The 23601-nt window shown below is 35.3% G+C and overlaps 1 protein-coding gene and 1 non-coding gene across 5 annotated transcripts in view; both read left to right on the forward strand.

Moving 5' to 3' along the window:
* TRAK2 (trafficking kinesin protein 2) overlaps positions 1–23601 on the forward strand; it is a 63690-nt gene that overhangs the window by 35136 nt on the left and 4953 nt on the right. For all 4 annotated transcript variants that reach the window (XM_026002541.2, XM_026002540.2, XM_026002542.2 and 1 more), the window contains 12 exons: positions 5062–5138; positions 7206–7322; positions 8317–8526; positions 9179–9257; positions 10550–10680; positions 11131–11205; positions 12681–12818; positions 15681–15760; positions 16314–16517; positions 18392–18690; positions 19829–20077; positions 21899–22004. In XM_026002541.2, coding sequence (XP_025858326.1) covers positions 5062–5138; positions 7206–7322; positions 8317–8526; positions 9179–9257; positions 10550–10680; positions 11131–11205; positions 12681–12818; positions 15681–15760; positions 16314–16517; positions 18392–18690; positions 19829–20077; positions 21899–22004 — 1765 coding nt within the window. The remainder of the gene's footprint in view (positions 1–5061; positions 5139–7205; positions 7323–8316; positions 8527–9178; positions 9258–10549; positions 10681–11130; positions 11206–12680; positions 12819–15680; positions 15761–16313; positions 16518–18391; positions 18691–19828; positions 20078–21898; positions 22005–23601) is intronic.
* LOC112922950 (U6 spliceosomal RNA) lies at positions 5210–5317 on the forward strand. The gene has a single exon (XR_003235563.1). It is a non-coding gene; the product is annotated as a U6 spliceosomal RNA (small nuclear RNA).

A 23601-nucleotide genomic window follows, 5' to 3' on the forward strand; every position in this document is an offset into this window, starting at 1 on the left:
TTCTTTGGTTAACAGTTCACTCAAATACAAATAAACTTTATTATGAATTTGCATCTTATGAATGTAAAAGATAAGTGATTTACTTTATTTAGCAAATTGATGAGTGTTTTAAAAGGCAAGATACAAAACATTCTCGGACCCTTTCCAACAGTTTTCTATCCTTTTGAGATGTCAGGACCTGTGGTTCTGAATGATTATTATGTACCCTGACAAGCCATCCCAGGGTTTAGCTCCCTGGTACTATTTCAGCCTCTTCTTATCCCTACTTCCCTCACATACCAGGAGATAGTTGTTCTCCTTAAAATGAATTTTTACAACTATTAAAAAGAGGTGGCACAGGCAGAGGCACTTTCTCTCTTACATAACACAAAGTAGTTGAAAGAGCTGTAAAAAGAAAAATAAATTTAGAAGGAAACATGGGCAGGGTTTTGGGTTGGGAGCCTACCTCCCATGGATGAAAGGATACCGGATATTCTCTGAAGCCCCCACCAAACCAGAAAGAGATTGTTTACTTTTAAAATAGAACATTTGTGAGCAGTGGGTGGGTCAAAAAAAATTCCATCCTACTCCCTGCCATATATAAAATTTAAGATATTCAAAGAACAGATCATTTCAGGATTTTCTTAATTTTATTAAGATAGAAACCCAAGAATGAGCTGTGGGGGTGAGCAATGCGGTCAGAGCACATCATAACAGAAGGTACCATTTGTTCGCGTAAAGGCTAAAAATAGAAGTCTGATCTGCCTTTCAGGGTATTTTTTTATTTGGGAATAAGGGATCGCCTGTACCCTTTATAAATGCATAAGAAAAAAGGGTCGGGGGTTGGAGGCAATGTTTATTTAGTCTCTTAAGTTTTAGTCTCTTAAGTTTAGTTTCATCACTTGGGAACTTGTTAGAAATACAAATTCTTGGGCCTCCACCCCAGATCTACAGACTCAGAAATTCTGGGAATGGGGCAGAGCAGTCCATGTTTTAACAAGTCCTCCTGATACTGATGCACACTACGATCTGAGAATCATCAGTATAAAGCATTGTCAACCAAAGCTATTTGGCCGTTCTTAGTGATGTTAATTGGAGAATTTAAGGAATTACAGAGGGTTTAAAATTTGGGAGAGAAATACAGTTATAGAAATAATTACTTCTGGTTATACTTTTCCTCAAAGTCTGCCCTCAAAAATTACTACTTTATACTGGCAGGAAAAGAAATATAACTGATGATGTTCAGAAACCATCAACCATAAATCAGATCATGAGGTTAGCATTTTTATATTTCCTCTCAACCAATTACACAAAATAATTAAGTTAGATACCCCAAGACATCTATTGAGTATTATCCATGGCAGAATTGAGAAAATTGTCTCACTCAAATCATTATGTGTAGGGCTTAATTCTCCCCAGGAGCCCTGTTGAGGAAGGCCTGTCCTAGACAGTTTATGTCATCAGACACCTTCTTTTTCTTCTCAGTTCTTTTGAAGGCAGTTTTTTATATTGCAGAAATATTCTCTGTATTATAGCAGCAAGAGCAGCCGTCACTTCTTTGGGGTTAAAACTGTAAGACCTGTCTAGTTACCAGGAGCTCTTGTGGCTTTTACTGTGCCACGTGGGTGGTGTGTGTTTCGGTTTGGGTTTTTGTTGCTTTGTTTTTGACTTTTTGCTGAGAGAGTTGGAGAGATTAGAAGCCATTTTCAATTTCAGTAATTGTAGTAAAAACTTGAGATCTTGAAAAGGGGCACATAAGAGAACTATCAAGTACCATCCTATATAAATTACGGATATCAAAATGGATTAACATTGGCCCTTCCCATCCTGAAAAAATGTGAGATTGAGTTGCCAATATGAAATTATGCAGAATTAGAACTTAAAGTAAGAATTAGAAAGGATTTATGTATATTCTACCCCCCCACCCCGTATTTTTTCAGGAAGATCAGATTCCCCAAATCTTACACCAAAAATGTTGAACATTAATTAACAACCTTTGAAAATCAACTTGCAAGGATTGTTCTGTAAAGATGTTTATCATCTCTCCTAATATATAAAAATTTTTTAAGAGTTAGGAGTTTTGAGTCTGTAAACAAGGGACAGGACACTGCTAATTTCTGTACTACATAACATTTTTATTTTAACAGCTGAGAACTGAAGGGAAAATAAGATTTGATAGAATTGATTATAATAAAATCAGTCTGCTTGGCTCTGCATTTGTGGTTACAGAATTACAGTGAAGAATTAGTCTCTCACTTTGGAAGCATTTAGTCACAATGCCTAAATGCCAAGAGAACATTTAAGAGCTTTGCCCTGAGTACTTTTGGAATCTTCCCAAGCAGCCTATCTGCCAGAAGCACTGTTGAAGAGAAGACAGAACTGATTAGACTGCAGAGAGAAATTCATTGCATTTTTAAATACTTTGTGACTGACACACATTGCTTGAGCTGCTCTGTGCAATTGAGGTGTCTCAGCCTTTGGGGCTCAGTAGCATATAGACTCTTTGACATAAAGCAAAACTGGAGAACTCTGGTTGCATTATCTAACTTCTTTGCCATAATATATCTTTAAGCATTTGAAAATTCATTTTTGCTTTTTGAAATCTCTGAAAAGAGCGGCTATTTTTCTAATGCAAAGATAACATTTATTCTTCATGGAAAATAAGCAAAACACTAAAAAGAAAACAAAAGATCAACTATAATCCCTGCCCAGAGATAACCACTATTAACATTTAAATGTGTATCCTTCCAGCCTCTCCTATATTTATATGTATAAGATATGCTCACGATTTTAAAACAAAACTGGGATCTGTGTTGTCCTATAACCTGCATTCACAGATGGATACTGGTTATTTCATCAGATAAAGGCCTTCTGATCTTGGTGGAACAGTGAAAGAAAGAGCAGAATGGTGCAAAGAGCCTATTACTGAGAATGAGCAACCCAAAGTTTTTATATGACCTTGTGAGATAGGAGTTCTTATCACCTCATTATTATCCTCACTATTGTTAGTTTCTCCTCACTAAAACATGTTATATTCTAAACAGTTCTTTTCTGTATGATGGTGTCCTTTATTTTCTTTTCACTTCTTCATGCACAACTTGTAGCTCACAGCTCTTTATTACATTCTTAATTTACTGGTTACTTCAAAATAAATTTACCACTTCACCTTCAACTCTGGTTGATCCTGTAATATAAACTATGTTAATAATATATTGTTTCAATTAGTTTTATAAAAACAAACCGAGTCTCTAGGATTCCTGGTTCTTGCTTCGAGTGTTACCTCTGAATTGGTAGTTTCAATTGCTAGCTCCACACCAGAACACTTGGGCATCTTTTACTGTGTGTGCCCTGGGGTTCCTCCAAATCAATTAAAGTGTAGAGATGATACCCATCCCTTTTCTGCCTTTTGGCTAAAATCAGGTGTAGAGATGAGATCCACTACCTTAGGTAACATTTGGGTTTGTAACCATGGGTGGTTTTCTGTAATTAATTTAGAACATAGATAGGATTTAATTTTTTTCTTTTGGTCTCATCTTATTGAGACTGGAAGTAGTGGAGACCTCACACTCTAAATAAATTGTGAAGATTCCTTTGGCCCAAAACCCTGTTTCCATTATCCCTGTGGTTAAATTACGGGGGGCCAGTTTTTCTACTTGTAAATATAAATCCTTTGGGGGTAAAAATGGTTTATCCAGATCTCTTTAGTTTTCCATCTCCTATTACTATCAGCTCAGCACTTTGTTTTACTTTTAACTAGGATAAGACTGTCGTTAATAATTAAGTTCTAGGTGATTCCCAGATTCATTTCAAGCATTTTTGCTAGGAAGAAAATAAAAAGCTCAAATTAAAGTAAAAAATGTCTCAGGGTGTCTTTTGGGTCACCTCAATGTTAAGATGGGACTAAGGAACTACAGGTGACTTAAATAATAATGTCTGCTGCCAGTACAGTGCATTATTTACAGAGAATTTTAAATCAGGGCTATTTCATACCTACCAGCTGTGTTTAAAGAATAGTGACTATAAACAAACAAACAAAGAAACAAACAAAAAGAGTAGTGACTATAAACAATTATATGACACTTAGCAATAAATACTGCTGATTAGAATTATCATATTTCATCCTCCTAATGATCCTGTGAGATGAGTGGTATCACCTCCATATGATGGAATAGGAGTTTAAGAAGGGCTAAGTTCTCTCAAATTTGTAATTCAGCTTTTTTGCTTTAAAGCCTCTTAGTTTTTCACACTTCAGGGCAAACTAATAATAAAATCAATCTAAGTCAAACACAGATCCATTTTATGTTGTGTACTCTAACATTAAAAGATCCCTCTTTTAGTATGCATCATTAGCTTAAAAAGGTATTGCTTATTGTGACTGTGGAGTCATTAGGGTCATACGAGGCATTCTCTTTGGAGCTATATTATACAGTGCATTGACAGTTCCTGAACTTAATGCAGAAATACTGGACTTAAATTATGCAAGTAATAGTATACAGTTTATCTTATAGCAGAGGTCTAGATATGATGGAAATTTTCATAAAGGGTTTTTAATTAAGCAAAAGAAGATTCATAACAGAACTGCAAAAGTCCTACAAGTCCGTTACTTATTTATTCATATTAGTTCATGTGATAGATGATCACAGATATTTAAGATAATTACAACAGAATTCTAATTAAATATATTTGTAATAGCATAATCCCTCATTAATTTGTCCCTCAGGAATTTTAATTTAGGGCATAAAACAATTGGTGATTTAATCCATTCTTTAGGCCTGCAGTCTCTAGTGAGAGTACACCAAATTTCTAATCTTACAGAGGGAAGAGGAGATACTCAGGAAGTGGTTATCTTATGATCATTTGATAACTTTCTTAATTCACTGTATGATGTACATTTTGTTTGTAAGAATTGATCTATTTCATGAGTGTCTAATACATAAACATTTCTTCTTTCGCATATATTTTTATTCTCCTGAATGGGATTTTGTAAAAGCCTGAGTTTGTTGCTAACTTGTAAATTTTATGAATATTTAAAAGTTTCTGTTATCTCTAAATACTATAAACAGTTGTTTTGAACTGTCTCAGTTCTAGGCACAGACAGGGTGGAGCAGATGACCAAAACTTACAATGATATCGACATGGTTACACACCTCCTGGCAGAGGTAAGAATATATCTTTTTTTCTCTAGTACAGAAAGCTAAACCTTGACAATCATTTAAAATCTATCAAGTTTGTGCTCACTTCGACAGCACATATACTAAAATTGCAGTGATACAGAGAAGATTAGCATGGCCCATGTGCAAGGATGACACATAAAATCTATCAAGTTTGCAGATCAAATGAAAAACAGTGATGTCTGTGTTCTGGGTTATTTTGTATTATAAGATTGTTATAAGTGGACTGGCATTCCAAAGTAGGATGGTTCCTGAAGTTTATTGTCAGGAAGTTTCAGAGGGTTTATTTATTTATTTTTTAATAATTTTTTTATTTATTTATGATAGTCACACACAGAGAGAGAGAGAGGCAGAGACATAGGCAGAGGGAGAAGCAGGCTCCATACACCAGGAGCCCGACGTGGGATTCGATCCCAGGTCTCCAGGATCGCGCCCTGGGCCAAAGGCAGGCGCTAAACCACTGCGCCACCCAGGGATCCCCAGAGGGTTTAATTTTTGTTGTTGCTCTTATGATGGTGCTGGCTTCCCCATCCTAGAAAGCGATCTTTAAAAAAAATTGGGGGGCTCCTGGATGGCTCAGTCAGTTAAGCCTCTGCCTTCGGCTCAGGTCATGATCCCGGAGTCTTAGGATTGAGTTCTGCATCAGGCTCCCTGCTCAGCCAGGAGCCTGCCTCTCCCTCTTCTCTGCCCCTCCCTCCTTGTGCATGCTTGCTCTCGCTCCTTCTCTCAAATAAAAATTTTTTTTTTAAGTTTGGGTGTGTGTGTGTGTGTGTGTGTGTGTGTGTGTGTGTGTGTGTGTGTGTGTTTAGATAAACCCTTGCTGTTATCCTGGAGCAAAGCTGTCCTTTCAAGAAGTAGGTCCGTGGCAGATCAATACCAGCAGTTTGCAGCATCTTCTTTTTTCTACTTTCAGTTTGGACTGTTATTTGAGTTCCATTTGTCCATGACATTTTTACTGTGTGTGGTAAATCTCTTCCAATTGGCATTCTTAGAATATCTCCTTATACTTCAACTACAATTGATCTTAAAGAAACTATCTTTCTCCTCGAAGAACCCCTCCCCTCTCCCTCTCAGCTCCCTAGACTGATTTTGTGTATGCCACGTAGGCTATATGGAAACTGAGATAAGTGGGTCCTGAAAATTTGGAGATAATTCATCCACCTGGTTTCATGTGTTATAAAATAAAAGGATAGAAGCTTAATTTTATTTACAGTGATTAAGTGGAACACATCCATGCTCATATATATATAAAGCAGCTAGAGGTATATTGACTGTTTTCATCCTACAGAATACAGTCCTCACCACTATCACATAGGTGGGATTCCTACACCCTTGCTAAGTATCACCATTTATATAGAAGGAGTAACTCTTGCTTTGCTTGGCTTTACTCTAGGCCTCCCTGCATCATTACCACTGATGGTTTTTTTGTTTTGTTTTGTTTTTTACCACTGACTTCTTTAGACTCCTTTTTTTATGCTTTAGCAGAACCTATAGTCTCAAAACTTCTAGTCTGTTATCCCCTCTTTTTTATCTAACATTATCATTTTTGCAGCAGTTGACAATAGGGCTCTTGTTTATGCTTTCCTTTAAGCCTCTGACTGAATGCATAGAAACTCTATCCCAATTGGAACTGTTTTCAACATAATACTGTATCATTACCATGCTTAATAGACAAATGCATTCAACAAATATTTGTTGGGCTTTCATTATGTGCCAGCCCCTAGCCTCAGTTTTTAAAGGCTATATTGATTTTTTAATTCCCCCAAATCATAAGTTTAAAAATTGGGTTGCTTGATCCTAATTAATAAGGTGATCAATAAATCTCACTTGAAAAGAAATGCTCTCTTAAATCTATAACTGGTAGCCATCCATTTGATGAGCACATATTAAACACCACTTGTGTATCAGGCCTTGTGTTTATTTGTGATAGCTGGACATTAAAATGAATCTTGATGCTTTCTAGGACATTGCTTTTGAGTTTAGCAAAACTGAAGAATTTCTAAACTACCATTTAATTTTGTTTGTACTCAGAAGTTGTATTTGGTATTTTAACAGAGAGATCGTGATCTGGAGCTAGCTGCTCGAATTGGACAAGCTCTCTTAAAACGGAATCATGTCTTGTCTGAGCAGAATGAAGCTCTGGAGGAGCAACTGGGACAAGCCTTTGATCAAGTAAGTCATTGGTCAAGCATGAAATAATTAGTTCTTGGTCAACGAAGAAATTTTTTTTTCCGGGTGCCCCTAAAATAACAGGTAGCTAAATAACACCAGTACTTGTTGACTTTGTTGGCAACCATCGAACTAACCAGTAGAGAAATGAAATGTTATTGTACAGAGGAGTGCTCATGTGACTCTACCTTAGTCAATATAACAGGCTGTGTTCAGTACCTACGAAACTAACACCATGCTTAGATTCTAACACTTTCTCCTCCTCCCTTTACGTAGACTTCCTTGGGATCTTATCTTAAATTTGTTTTGAAAAAATAACCCTAAATAATAGATACCCAGATGAAGTATCTTTATTCAAAAACCCAAACAAAAGGAAAAGGAAATTTTTGAAAATGTATTTATTTCATGCAATAAATATTTTTAGAGAGAACTGATTTATTCTTAACCTGAATGGTTACATTTAAAATTTGCTGTTGTTTGTTATTATCTGGTTTCATTTTTATTTTATAAATGCATTGTGTTTAATAACATTTGAGCCTTTGTGAAAATATTTATTTTACAAAACTAAAGTTAGAAAGTCATGCAGAGTTATATTTAACTTAAAAGCTTAAAAATATGAGCCTTTATTCAGGATGAGACTTTGAAGGAGAGGTCTCTACTGACAGTTTGCAGGTTCTTCAGTTTTGCTTTGTTTTTACGTATGAATGCATCATTATCTTACATGAAATTTTCTTCCTACATTCTTATTATATAGAATATAAAAATTGGCTTTTCACCTAGTATTGAAAAAGCTACATTTGTTAACACTAACATTATGTCTTAAGTATCTGAGGTTTGTTATTCTCTTTTTAACACTTGTAACCTTAATAAAATCTAGCAGCTAGTTTTATGATTTTATTTTATGGTGAGAAACGATTGCTCCATGAATTAAAAGCAATATTATATGTAAATAATGCAAAATAAAGAACATCTTATAAATCAAGCCCTTTGGTTGCAGGTTAATCAACTGCAGCATGAGCTGTCCAAGAAAGATGAATTACTTCGAATTGTCTCCATTGCTTCTGAAGAGAGTGAAACTGATTCCAGCTGTTCTACACCTCTTCGGTTCAATGAGTCCTTTAGCTTATCTCAAGGTTTGCTACAGTTGGACATGCTGCAAGAAAAACTCAAGGAACTGGAAGAGGAGAATATGGCCCTTCGATCCAAGGTACATTCAACCTGATTCCCACTTTCCTTTTACCTTAAAGGCCACAGATTTAGATCCATGTAGTATTGAGGTAAAATATGGCATAATAAGTATTTACTATTGATATTCCAACAAGGGGGTGACAGCCAAGGCATGTGTATTTGCCTTCCATTGTCCCTTAGATCCCATTCATTGACAAATAGATAAGCAAACTGATAGATGAAATAGAGAGTCACACCATGGAATATATATCTTTTTTTTTTAATATATATCTTATGGCGTTTACACAAATAATTAAATGATTAAAACTATGATAAGAACTGTGTTGGAAAATTACAGGGTTTCTGGAACTTACATATGGGGGAGAATCAAAGTCCTACTTAAGTAAATGACATTTTATCCAAGCCTAGGATTAGCGAGCCAGAAAAGTAAGGGGGAGGGGAACCATGTGAGGGTGGGGGATGAATAGGCATGTATAAAGGCCCTGAGAGGAATGAAGGGGAGATATTTATTATATCCTGTCGCATATCTATTTTAGATAAAGCTTTTTGGATTTTATGTTTCCTTTTTAACTGATGGACTTTTATCTTCAAATGAGCATTGAATGTTTTTAAGTGAATACTGTAAAGTCATTGGAAGATGTTATCACAGACTGATTTTTTTTTTCTTAAAGGCTTGTCACATAAAGACAGAAACTATTACCTATGAAGAGAAGGAACAACAGCTTGTCAATGACTGTGTTAAAGAACTTCGTATGTATTAACACATTTTATTTCATAGTTTTTGGACAGTTCTCTGGTGACATTATCACCAACTCAGAAAGTAAATCAGTGGTTTCAGTAGAGACATCTCAAGAAACAATTTTAAGTAGTTATTGAAAATCTTGGAATATCACATTGAGCCCACAACTCTAAACAAAATACCATATGTACTTTCAAGAAGTATCTTTATTGCAAATTGCCATCATCTTTTAAGACCTAGTTTTCTTATCAGTTTTAGCACATGAAAGGAAATGAAGCTTTCAATGAGTATTAAGTGCAGTTGTATGCTCTGTAACAGCCTATTTTGGTGCGATATTGTTAATTTAAAATGATTTTTAAAAATGAATCAGAAAAAGGCTTTACTGGAGGAAGATACTTAATTTCTCTATAAATATATAACCTTTTATGTTGAAAGAGAAGATATGAAACATCATACCAATTCATCTGGGCTATGGGTGTCAGAATATGATAGCTTAGCTACTGAAATAAAATTAGTTCAATGTTAGAGTACCAGAAGGAATGTCACTTGAATCTTCTCCATCAGAAGTTCATTACACACCTCTTAGACTTTTAAAAACAAAAGAGGAAATGACTTGCCCAAAAGCTTAGATCCCAGTCTTCTAGCTTCTTATTGCCATCCTTTGAAATGTTATAGAGCTTTTGTCAATTTTAAAATAGTTTCATCTAACACTGAGAAATAGTTTTGCCATTTGTGTTTGATGTCAGAGTTTTAAATGCAAGATTTACTTCATGGAATTCTAAAGTTTCTATTCCATATGCATGTAAGAATGCTAGGCTCTAAGGATTGCATCAGAGGCCTTACTCAGTTTGCAAGGTATCCCAGAGAGTCTCTTATGCAGAACCATTTCCACAGCTTTAACAGATTGTGACTGTTTATTTGGAAATGTACGTTTGTTGTTTAATTTTCATTGCTTGCGGGGTATTATTGATGTCCCTGAAGGGTTTTCAGAGACATAAATGAGATGTTGTTAGAATTTGCAAACATATGCAATTCGCCTTCTTGTCCTGCATAAAGAAAAAGATTGAGGCAAAACTTCTAGCTTGCTTGCCTTACAGGTCACCTCTCAGCATTAGCCTATTTCAGAAGAATCTTTATTTTCCTCTATTCAGTTATTTGGGTTTATTTTTCAAATTTATGTTAAAAATCCCTTCATGATATAGTCCCCTGCTTGTTACAAAATAGGACTTAGCCTATAGGAAATAGTTTGTCAAACCCTACTCTACATTTTTATTAATTTTTAAATTTATCTTTTGTTTCCCAGGTGAAACCAATGCTCAGATGTCCAGAATGACTGAAGAATTGTCTGGGAAGAGTGATGAACTGATTCGGTACCAAGAAGAGATCTCTTCTCTCTTGTCTCAAATTGTGGATCTTCAGCACAAAGTTAAAGAAGTAAGTTCATTCATTCATTCATTCAGCAGATGTTTCTTAAGCACTGCCCTAGTATCATACACTCTGCAAAGTGCTAGATACATTAAACAGAGCAAGCAAGCATGCTCCCTACCCCTTTACCATGCTTTGGCCTGACTGCTGGTATGGTCTTTCTCTGTCATGAAATATGAATAACTTCTTTCAAGTTACTATTTGTCCCTCTGTCAAATGGGGTTAGATTTTCCTTAGAAAACTAAGATATGAACTGGTGACTTATGCTCATTGACATCTGAACACCTTAATAGATTTTGTATTCTGCCCTTTAATAGCTCTTATTTGGCTTTTGAAGGATTAGCTTTTTATAAGCCTCTAGACCATACTCCTGAGAGACACTCTTAAGATGTCTTTAAAAAGGGAAAGTAGCCCATATTTTATATGGGAAGGCTCATTTTTTTTTAAATATGTTGTTAGCATGTGATTGAGAAGGAGGAACTGAGACTTCACCTACAAGCTTCCAAAGATGCCCAAAGACAACTGACAATGGAGGTAATCAAATTTTCCTTTATCTTGTGTAATATTGGGGGGGAGAGAGGATGAATAGTTTCATCTTTATGAGTAAGAATGATTAAAGGTTATTACCAGATTTTAAATAACAATGAAAGAATAATATTAAATTATGAGATCAAAGAAGTAAAGCAATTTAAAGATTCTGTCCCTAAAACTAATAACATGACATCTTTCTTGATTAATAGGGAAAACCTTGTCTTTTATAAGATTTTTTAAGAATATGTGACCCTTTTACCAGTCTACTGTAACCCAACAGTTTTTTAAAATAATTTCTAATAATAGGTGTTTTTGCAGCTATGGCAGGAGAAACACCAAAAATATTTTACTTTCTATCTATATAAAAATTCTGTTTATTAGATATAATAGTGGTTCCCTAGCAGACATAATAATCACCTGGCAAAATGAGTTATAAATGGATATTCCTATGCACCATCCCTAAAAGTTTCCAAGAGAGTAGGTCTACAGTAAGGGTCTAGAATCTGCATGATCCAGTCCACATACCACACTTGAAAAAAATTTTTGAAACTAAAATGTACTCTGAAAATTATAGGGCAGGGCAGCCCGGGTGGCTCAGTGGTTTAGTGCCTGCCTTCGGGCTAGAGCGTGATCCTGGGGACCTGGGATCAAGTCCCACATCAGGCTCCCTGCATGGAGCCTTCTTCTCCCTCTGCCTATGTCTGCCTCTCTCTCTGTGTCTTTCATGAATAAATAAATATAATCTTTTTTAAAAAAAATTATATACTCTTTTGCCATACTTACATACCTAACTATATAAAGAAGATTCTGAAACAAGGGAGGAGAAACTACTTGTTTAGGATGATTGAGCACCCTGGCAACATATATAGTACTTTGTAGACTTCATATTTTCATTTACGACTTCAGAGTGATGTTTAAAAATATGCACATCTAACATGCTAGACCTAACTTGACCCACAGCTATTACTCTACCTCTGTAATTATTTTAAGATTTTATTGATTGATTGATTGATTGATTGATTTGGGAGAGAGAGCGAGCATGAGCAGGGGGAAGGGCAGAGGGAGAAGCAGACTCCCTGCTGAGGAGGATTGGCCCAGGAACCCCAATCTTGACCTGAGCTGAAGACAGATGCCTGACTGAGCCACCCAGGTGCCCCACCTCTGTAAGTTTTTTTTAAGGGTATGAAACATTAAATATTGAATTAATGGTTACAGTTACTTCAGCTACATTTCAGATTTTTAGGTAATCATGTTTATGTGTAACTCTGACCAAAACATCCCTAGTTCTGGTGACTTAAAAATTGATAGATATATATAGATATATACTCTCCCTGCCTAGTTTGTTTTAGAGCTTTTCTGTTGAAAGTATATTCATGAAGTTATCTAGCCCTCTGGATAAAATTAATACTTATCCTGATGGGGTTTATTTTCCCCATTGTCATTTTGAGAATATAACTAATTATCATCCTTTTTTTCAGCTGCATGAGTTACAAGACAGGAATATGGAATGTCTGGGAATGTTGCATGAATCTCAAGAAGAAATAAAGGAACTTCGAAGTAGATCTGGCCCTTCTGCTCATCTTTACCTTTCACAGTCATATGGAGCTTTTTCTGGGGTGAGTTTTTCTGGAAAATCTATTACTTGTTTAAGGAAACTGGCTTAAGATTAGATTGTTCTGAGAGTGATATGATTTCTGGTGGTGTAAAGTATCTTGAGAAGAGTTAGCATGGTTTGTTCTTGTTTCTGGAATTCATTTATTGATTTAGGCCTTGATTTACATATTTACCTCTATCTTAATACTCTTATTTACTGCAACCTTTCTTCTAACAGATGACCTTCCAGGTTTATTGTTAATATATGAGATGAACCCTAAGGAAATTAGGTTCAGGCCTGTATACCATAGAGCTGCTTAATAAACTTGGGTAAGCATCCTTACCCTAGGCCCACCACATGCTACTTATTCAAATAGAACTCTGAACATCTAAAACCTCTTTCAACAGATCTTGAGTTTCTTGATAAAAATTTTTTTTAATTTTTATTTATTTATGATAGTCACAGAGAGATAGAGAGAGAGGCAGAGACACAGGCAGAGGGAGAAGCAGGCTCCATGCACCGGGAGCCTGACGTGGGATTCAATCCCGGGTCTCCAGGATCGCGCCCTGGGCCAAAGGCAGGCGCCAAACCGCTGCGCCACCCAGGGATCCCGAGTTTCTTGATATATTTAATTCCACCTAGAATATAAGTGCCATGAGAGCAGGACTCGTGTTTGTGTAATTCATCAATATATAGTATTTTTTGAATTAAAGAAATTAGTGAAAACTTGTGAGTTTATGCCAGAATTTGTAATATTGGTTCAAAGAATTATTTTAACAGTCTGGTTCATAAGTACTTATAAGCAATCCTGTGACATTTTTAAAAGACAAACTATAAATTATAGTAGATTTTTTTGAAAAGCATGGGAACAGGATTTTTGTATTTTAACTTTTTATTTTGAAATAATTTTAAACTTAGGGTAATATTGCAACAATAGTACAAAAACTCTCATATATTCTTCACCTATATTCATCAGTTTTTAACATTTAATTACATTGGCCATATCATTCTTTTGTTTTTTTTTTCTGGACCATTTCACAATAAGTTACAGATATACCCTATTAACTTCTACTACTTCAGTGTATATCTACCAAAAATAACAACTCTATTTTACCACACTAGAACCATCAAAGTCATCAAAGTCAGGAAATTATCATATATATACTATACTGTCTCATCCACAGAGCTCATTTAAATTTTGCCACTTGTCCCAACCATGTCCTTTGAAGGATATATTACATTTGGTTGTTTGCTTGCCTTTCATGACCTTTGTAGAATGTCCTCAATTTGGGTTTATCTGATGTTTCCTCAGGATTAGATTCAGGCAGTGTATTTTTGGCAGAAATAATGCCATGTTCTTCCACTGGAACAGGAGGCTCACATTGTCTATTTATCCCTTTACTGATGATGTTAATTAACTTTGATAACTAGGTTACAATATATCTGCCAACTTTTCCCACTCTAAAGTTAATCAGTGTTGATAATTAAATTAATGTTACTAATTAATTTTGCAATGATGAAAATTGGCAGATGCTACCTTAGACAAGTGGTCCAAGTTACTATTTTGTGGAAAGATACTATACTTTGAGACTATTTAAATATCCTGTTTTTCTTAGCAAACTTTTATCCACTAGTTTTAACATTCCATAATGGTTCATATTTGTCTCATTTATTACTATGAGGATTGCCAAATGGTGATTTTCTAATTCCATAATTTTTTCGACATTTATTAATTGACATTGTTTTGTCAGAGCCTTTCTGCTTCATTCATTCACTCATTCATTCATTCACCCATTCATTCATTTATTGAAGGGCAGGCAGGGTAGAGAGGGAGAATCTTTAGCAGACTCCACACCCAGCATGAAGCCTGACACGGAGCTTGATCTCACAACCCTGAGATTGTAACCTGAGTCAAAATCAAGAGTCAGGTACATAACCAATTTAGCCACCGAGAAGCCCCATTTCTGCCTCATTTTAGTCAGTGGATTATAATACATTATTACTATTTTATATTTTGATACTTAAATTGTACCAGATATGGCCAGTGGGATCTCCAAACTTATCTTGGCTTTTCCTGTCCCAGTCCTGGAATCAGCCTTTTCTCCAGGGAGGTCTGGTTAGTTTTAATGAGGAATGATACTTAGAATTCAAGATTTGGGTCCCGTATATCCATTGCCACTAGAGTGTTGTTTCATCTAGGCCCTCTCAGCAGATAGAGCTAGAAGATATGTGTGTGTTCATACATACACCCACTCAAACACATCAATATCTATGTTTCTGTCCATATTTATGTTCATCTCTCTATATATATATATTTAAAAATATGAGTTCACACCAGTACCTCCAATTCTAGTCATTGTCTGCTCAGCTTCACTGAGCATGGCACCCATGCTAGATTAAATCCTCATCTCTGACTGGGGAAAAGGGAAACCTGCTTACTTTTCCTTTAATGATTTTTCTATATTATAAAAGCTATATGTATTTATTTGTGGAAGAGTTAGAAATTAAAAGAAGCAAAAAGAAATTATGAAATACCATCAGATCCTGACCTCGAGAGAATTATTATTGGCATCTTGGTTTATAGCCTTTCAGACCTTTTGTTTTTTGTGTCTCCATATGTAATAGTTTCTATTTATCATGTTGGTTTTTTCCACTGTTCTGTGAAATATATCATGATAAAAAAATTGGTTCTTGTTAAAAGTTAGATTTCCAGAATATCTCTTTTTTTCCTTGTATTTTGGCCTGTGACAGTTTTCTTGTGTTTTCTTTTATTATAACACCAAAAGTACTGGACTCTGGAGACTCAATTAATTTAAGGATAATTCATTTCTTCTAACAGGCTTCTTACATAATCAGTATAGGAATCTCAAATTCTTTTTCTTAGGAATCTCTGGCAGCTGAGATTGAGGGGACCATGCGTAAAAAGTTGAGTTTGGATGAGGAATCTTCTCTCTTTAAACAAAAGTAAGTACAAATCACATGTATTATTACCCAAGCATTGGGATGAAATTTTTAAAAAGCCACAGCCCTAAGTGATAGGTATTTTGAGATTCAGTTGTAAATCTGCTTAGTATTCAGGTTTTTTTCATAGTGCTCACATTTGTAAGAGCACTCACTTGTTCTGAAGTTTATTTTCTAATAATTTCTCCTAAACTTTAGAGGATAGTCAAGGTGGCTTTATTTATTTTATTTTTTTTTTAAAGATTTTATTTATTGGGATCCCTGGGTGACTCAGCGGTTAAGTGCCTGCCTTCAGCGCTTTAAAAAAAAAAATTTATTTATTCATGAAAGACACAGAGGGAGAGAGAGAGAGAGGCAGAGACACAGGCAGAGGGAGAAGCAGGCTCCATGCACCAGGAGCCCGATGTGGGATTCGATCCCAGGTCTCCAGGGATCGCGCCCTGGGCCAAAGGCAGGTGCTAAACCGCTGCTATTTTTTAATAAATTGTACATATGTGTCTCTTCTAAAATACTCCAATGGTAGCCAGTACAATAATGAACATTTCTTTTTTGACAGAGCCCAACAGAAACGAATATTTGATACTGTCAAGGTTGCCAATGACACACGGGGCCGCTGTGTCCCATTCCCAGCTCTGCTACCTATTCCTGGGTCCAACCGTTCAAGTGTCATCATGACAGCAAAACCTTTTGAGTCTGGTTTACAACAAACAGAGGAAAAAACACTCCTGAATCAGGGGAGCAACTCAGAAGAGGTTTCAGAGTAAGAAACATAGATCATGGCAGTGATTCTATATTTTGTATGGCATTAACATACCAGATTCACATACTTATATTCCAAGTATTGTTCTGTGCCATTCCAAGGAAGTTCTGGAACTATCAGTTTTCATTCAGTAATGATGCCCTATAGCATTATTTGTAAGATAGATCATTGGCTTCATAAAAGTTTTTAGAGTGAAAAGGCTATATTTAATTAAGTGTATTCAAAATGGAACTTGCACTGACCTATAAAATTCTTTACTACTTTCTTCTTTAGTATGGTAAAGTTTGTGTCTAAATCTTTATGGTCTAAGTCAAATTTGTTTGAATCTGTTGGGTCATTGGCAGTTATACATAGCATCAGATAACACTTTCTCATAACCCATGCTCATAATCTCAACTGTTTTGGTGCCTTTAGGATAAATGGTAAACTTGAATACCTATTGAGAAAAAGTAAGTTGCTCTTAACTTCATATTTGTTTAAATTTAGTTTTTTTTCTAGTTTTCATTAATTTATCTTACTGAATTACATATAACTAAAATTAAACAGCATTACTGGAAAGTCAGCTGAAGACTTTTGAAAGGTAAATGTTTGGCATCTGAGAGGAATCTTTCCTAATGCAGAAATCTATCCTAGAACATACCAAATATCCAGTAAGTATTAGCTATTATCAATGGTAGTAGTGGTGGTGTTCTTACCATTAGTGAACACTAATTGTGGACTAGGAGCTAAATCTTGTTAATCCTGTCAACACCAACCCTGTAGTATAGGTACTATATCTTCTCAATTTATAGTTGAAGAAAGTGAGGCTTAAATCATTCTGTAGCTTGCCCATGGTCACTCCACAGGAGGGTATTGTCACATTTCTGTAAACTACAGAATTGGTGCATGGATGCAATTTGTTTGGTTCAAAAATAAAAATTTTGGTGTTTCTAAAAAGGAAAAAACAAAGAAAGAAAAGGATCTATCACCCTGGGTTTTCTGTTGTATTTGAATTTGCACCCATAGTAGCTTTCTGTGTCATTACTATGTCATTGTACACAATTACTGTAGACGAAGATCAACAAACAGATCTTTGTGAATTCACATACAGTAGCCAGGAGCAGCTACAGCTAGCTTGACTTGCTGCTCTTTCTTTTGATATCAATCGAAGAAACCTCCAATTTGAAAAATACTGAAAAGTGAACACGTGTGTTCACAGGACTATGAAAATGTAGTATTTACAAATCTTGGGGTTTTTTTTATATATATATATGTTCTACAATATTCATAGAGGATTCCATGGCACAAAGCAAATTATTTCACATTTTAATATTTTTGAAATAATTTATGTTTTGTAGTTAATGGCATATCATAATTTAATGGGTAGCATTTTTATTTTCTTCCTTAGTAGCACATAAAATAAAATAATAATACCTCTTGCAATCAATTGGTATTACAGATTCAGTGCTATATGACAACATTTATTTTTCTGGCTGCTTAAATTCAATTTATAGATAGTCGTATCTGTAGTTTCATAAACTGACTACACTTAGCATGGTGAGCATTGAGTAATGTTTATTAGTTCTCAAATCAGTATGTTGTATACCTGAAACTAATATAACATCGTATGTTAATTATACTTCACTATAAAAATTAACTGAAATAGAAAAGTTAGTAAACATAAGTATATTTTTGCTTGTCTGAAGTTGCTTGAAATGAGTAAAAAATGATGTATAGTATTAGTGATATTGTTATTATTTCTATATTCTTGATATCTAAGAAAAAACACTATGATTTTAAGATCAGTCTCCTGAACATTCACCATTGTAGAAAAGAGAAGTCTAGGTTGTGTTTATTGCCCTTACAGATCTAGTCAGTGAATGATTTTCCCGTAGGAACGTTCAGAAGGTGAGTCAAGCAGGACCTTCTGGAGATAGTGATTTGGCTACAGCATTGCATCGCCTTAGTCTGCGGCGACAGAACTACTTAAGTGAGAAGCAGTTCTTTGCTGAAGAATGGGAGCGGAAGATCCAGGTTCTGGCTGACCAGAAAGAAGGGATTAGTGGCTGTGGCACCCCCACAGAGAGCCTTGCTTCTCTCTGCACCGACCAGTCAGAGATCACAGACCTCAGCAGTGCCACTTGCCTTCGAGGTTTTATGCCTGAAAAATTACAGATTGTCAAGCCCCTTGAAGGTAATAAATCAGTAAGGGCCATTCTTAAGCCATGTTGCTCATTTTAGCCTTTCCTTTTCCTGGAATTGAACTTTGTATTATAAGAGGGCTATGTGCAGGAGATACCTTTATTACCCCTAAACCTCATTTGTATGACAGTCTGTTATAGTACTTTGTGGAAAAAGAGTGAAGAGATCTGCATTCTCCAAGTCATCAGCCATCAGTATTTTTTTTTTTTTAATATAAATGTGAGGGAAGAGGAACGTCTTTTCTTGTCCTTAGCTAAGAAATATCATCAACAGCAGTTTTCATGGTAAAATAAATGGAATAATGGTAGATAAATTTTAAAAAATAATATGGATGTAATGCTTCATCTCTACCTTTCTTTTCAAAAAAGACTTCTTTACCAGGAAGTGTCATTTACTTAGAGGTATGTGTGTCTGGGTTGGGTTTTTTGTTGTTGTTGTGTTTTTTGTTGTTGTTGTTTCTTTCCCCCCAAGGTAGAACTTGAATTTAAAATAAATTTATTTTATGGAATATTGATTACCTTAAAATGATTCTGTTGTTATCATAAAAGAGTCTACATATAGTAGACAAAATTTTGAGTAGGTAATATAGAAGGACCCTTCAAACTCAAGGGTTATACAAGTTAGTTTCATTCATTAATGATCAGTGCAGGTATTTGTCAGAGTTGCCCCCTTTAGGGTGAAATGTCTGTAGTGATATAATTAGATATTGCATCTGGTGCGGGTGCTTGGGATGGTCATTCACCATGATTCTTAGACAGAAACCATGGGGATATATCCTCCTTTTAGCATCTCCTTCATGTTCCTATTCTCCCTGGAGAGCCTAGGGAAAGGAGAGTCATGAGCATTGGGAAGAATAGATGTCCTTTGTAAACTTTACTTTTGAAACAGAAAGATTATCATTCATACCTTTAACATCTTGTCAGTCTTCCACAAAGAACTTTATAAAATTTTACCAAAATATTAAGACTAAGTAATTTTATCCTTATTTTTTTACACATAGTCCTTACTTTTATTATTATCCTTACTTTTTTATACATATAATTTTAGCCTCTGTTTCAAAATTGAATATTTGTGGGAAATTTAAAATATGCTTTATGGGTTTTGTTTTGTTTTTGGTCTTGCACATTCAGGATCACAAACTTTGCACCACTGGCAGCAGCTCGCTCAACCAAATTTAGGAACCATTCTTGACCCACGACCAGGTGTCATCACTAAAGGCTTTACCCAGTTGCCCAGGGATGCCATCTATCACCTCTCGGATTTAGAAGAGGATGAAGAGGAAGGTATCACTTTTCAAGTGGAACAGAAACCTTCAGTATCCAAGCCAGTAACAGGAATTTTCCTTCCAGCTATTACTTCAGCTAGTGGTCCAGTTACAGGTAAGAACAGTGCTTAGTGGAGTGTAGTCTAGTAATTCTGTATTCTGACTTACAGTATGGCAACTTGACAGCCTCCCTTTAAATTTAACTTGAATGCACTCAGTCCTGAGTTGAAGAAAATTAATATCTGTGGTGACAGTGGTTCGTAAGCCTTTTGGGCTCAGGATCTTTTTATACCCTTAAAAACCATTGAGAATCACAGACAGCTTGTCTTGGTGGGTTATATCTATTGCTATTTACCATATTAGAAATCAAAACTGAGAAATTATCAAAATATTTATAAACTCATTTAAAAATAATAATTACATGCTAACACTATGTTTTATGAAAAATAGCTATTTAAGTAATGAATAGAATGGTTTTGTTTTTACAATTTTGCAAGTCTCTCACTTAAGGCTTAAGAGAAGATGGCTGGATTTTAATATAGCTTCCACATTCAGTCTATTATAATATGGTTTTTTGTCTGAAGAGTATGAAGAAAAGGCAGGCTCACACAGGTGTGTAGTTGTAAAAGGAGAGAGTATTTTAATAGCCTCTTCAGGTATTTGTGGATAATTCTTTGATATTATACCAAAACTTGATAAGTGGTAGCTTCTTTAAGCTTTATAGAGCAATATGGAATCCAGACCTGTCAGTGAACTTGTCATACTTAGTTACAAAATGTTTTGGTCTATTTACACTTTGAATGCATCTTTTACCCAAGCATGATTTTGTAACATCATGCACTGGTCATTTGGAAAATAGTGGTTCACTGAGTAACGCGTATCTTCGAAATGTTAACATATTTCATTGTATAATATATTAAAATTACATTAATATCACCATGTATCTCATCAGTTAAGTCTTTTTAGTATTAGAAAGCTTTAAAGCTCTCAAGGATGGGTATGAGTTCTCCAAAACTAATTTTCATTTGAGAGATCAAATTTTGTCACTGACAGCAAATCTTGTAAGCTATTTTTGTTGAAGAGATAGACTCACTACCTTCATTTCCACGAAAATTTCTGCCAGATAGCCAAGTCTGAATAACTGTAATTTGTTAGTTGTTCTTTCAAGTAAAAATGGTGTTCCATGAAAAAATTTCAACTCAGTTGCCCATGTGCTTTTCCTTCAGATAACCATTGTGTCTTGGCATGCAGAATACTTAATGCTTACTTCCCATTTAACCACACAGAATATTAAAATATAGAGTCAGGATTTAATAAGTAGTTTTTACTGCTTCATCAAGGACATCCTTATGTGAATCTGGCTTTTTTTTTTTTCTTTTTCTTTTCTTTTTTTACTATTGTGGGTGGACAACAGTGAGGAATATTAGCATAGCTTGATATAGCTTATAGATTTTTGCTAAGGAGTCAGCAGTTTTGCTCATCATTGCTTTTGCACCAGCAGTGCAAATGCCAACCCAGTCAAAAAAGCAAATAGCATCTTGGCATTGCTATAAAAGTAATTTTGACCTATAACCTATGGATTCCCACAAGATCTGCAAACCACACTTTGAAAACCATTGAAGTAGATAGTTTGGCTAGAAACAAGATCTAGAAGACTAGATCTTGTGTGGGGGTGTTTATATTTTTTCAGAATATATATTTCTCTTATTTCTAAGCTATTTTTAATCCTTTTGAATTATAATTTTAAAGTATTGAAGGATTCAGCTCTATACTAGCCAGTTGATACTAATATGATATTTATGTATATTTCATTTCCATATTTGGTGATTTTTGTGCAAGAGAACCTTGACTAATGCTTAATTAATAGTGATGAATGTTTTGCATTATTAACCTAGTCTTTCAATTTTGTTTGATTCCATTAAAATCTCTACTTCAGTTGCAACCTCAAACCCAGGCAAATGTCTGTCATGCACAAACTCGACATTCACCTTCACCACCTGTAGGATATTGCATCCTTCTGATATCACTCAGGTTACCCCCAGGTAAGGGGTCTGGGCAATTTGAGGCCTAAAGCTTCATTCCTTAACTATGTTTTCATGAATTTATTTTAAAAATTACTTTATTTTAACTCCCAGAATTTTAATTAATGTCTTTAGGATATTTTCATTTGTCTTTATGATATTTTCACTTGTCTTTATGATATTTTCACATTGTATCTTCTCCTTTGATCATTTTAACTCTTTGAAGTTGGCAGGGCAAGTGAGTATGTATTGTGTAAGTAAAAAACTAAGGCATAGATAGTTTAGGTAACTGGTCCAAAGTCAGAGAAGTAACAAATGACCCAGCTACAACTATACCCAGAGTAAGCTAAACTACAAGATCTGGGGGACCAGTCCTCAGCACAAGACTGCTCTCACTGGAGGTTCCCAAAACCACTCTCTGGTTTGATAATTTGCTAGAAAGATTCACAGAACTCACCAAAAGCTATTAGGCTCATGATTGCTGTTTATTACAGGGAATGGATACAGGTTAAAATTAGTCAAAGGAAGAGACATAGGTCAGAGGTCTGGGGAGGGTTCCACATGAAAAGTTTTCCTTGTCCTTAGTATTTAATACTTTCCTAGCATTGTTGTATGATGGCACATGCAGAGTATTGCCCACTAGGGAAGCTCATGCAAGCCTCAGTGTCCAGATTTTTTAGTGAAGTTTCAGTGCATAGTCATGATTGATTGATTTATCACCCACATTAGTTGAGCTCACCTCCAGGTTCACTAACCTAAAGGCCCTGGCCTAAATCACATTAGTTGTCCTCTCTGGCATGGCTAACCTTCATCCTAAAACTATTGGGTGTAGCCAGACTCACCTAGTATGGCCAGCCTTCATCCTAAACAAAGACACATCCTAAACAAACATGTCAGACATGGTATAGATTACCTCCCAGCAGCTGAGGGCAAAGGCCAGAACCCTCTGGGCAAGGCTAAAGTACTCACTACACAAGCTAGAACATGCATATTCTAACACATAGGTGAGGGTTCTTATTAAGCCACATTGCTGCTATTTCTGTCCTACCACTTCCCAAAAGAATCTAAGGTAGTTTTCAAAGGTACTTAGAGCATTGAGATAATGTTAACTACAAGTAGAAAAGGAAAATGAAGCATATGAAGGGAGAGTAAGGATATAAAATAGAAAAAAACAAGTATGCAAATACTTGTTATCTTTCTAGCTGCCAGTGTGGAGGGAAATAAAACTATAATTCAATGTATATAAGAGCAAATCAATTATTTAGGGAAGCATTTACATTTCATCCAATAAAGATCTCCATAAAGTCTGTGATGAGCACACATATCTGCAATTTTTCTACATTGTTCTTATAGTCAGTAAGATAAGAAGTTTTATAAAATGGGTTCTTGGGAGGATTCTCAGTACAAGATAATACCATCATATGAGGTGTACAGTTTGAGAGAAAGAACATACCAGTTCTATGGTAAAGTAGAACCAGGGAGGTGGGAAACTGGGAGAATAGTCTATAGACTGCATCCAATTAGAGGTTCTTGGTTGGACTTGTATAACCAAGGAGTCAAACTTGTTTGTAGTTTCTTTCTTTCATACCAGTTGGTACTTTAGAAAATTTGTTTATTA

Source organism: Vulpes vulpes, chromosome 16, assembly GCF_048418805.1.
Source record: "Vulpes vulpes isolate BD-2025 chromosome 16, VulVul3, whole genome shotgun sequence".
Classification (NCBI taxonomy): domain Eukaryota; kingdom Metazoa; phylum Chordata; class Mammalia; order Carnivora; family Canidae; genus Vulpes; species Vulpes vulpes.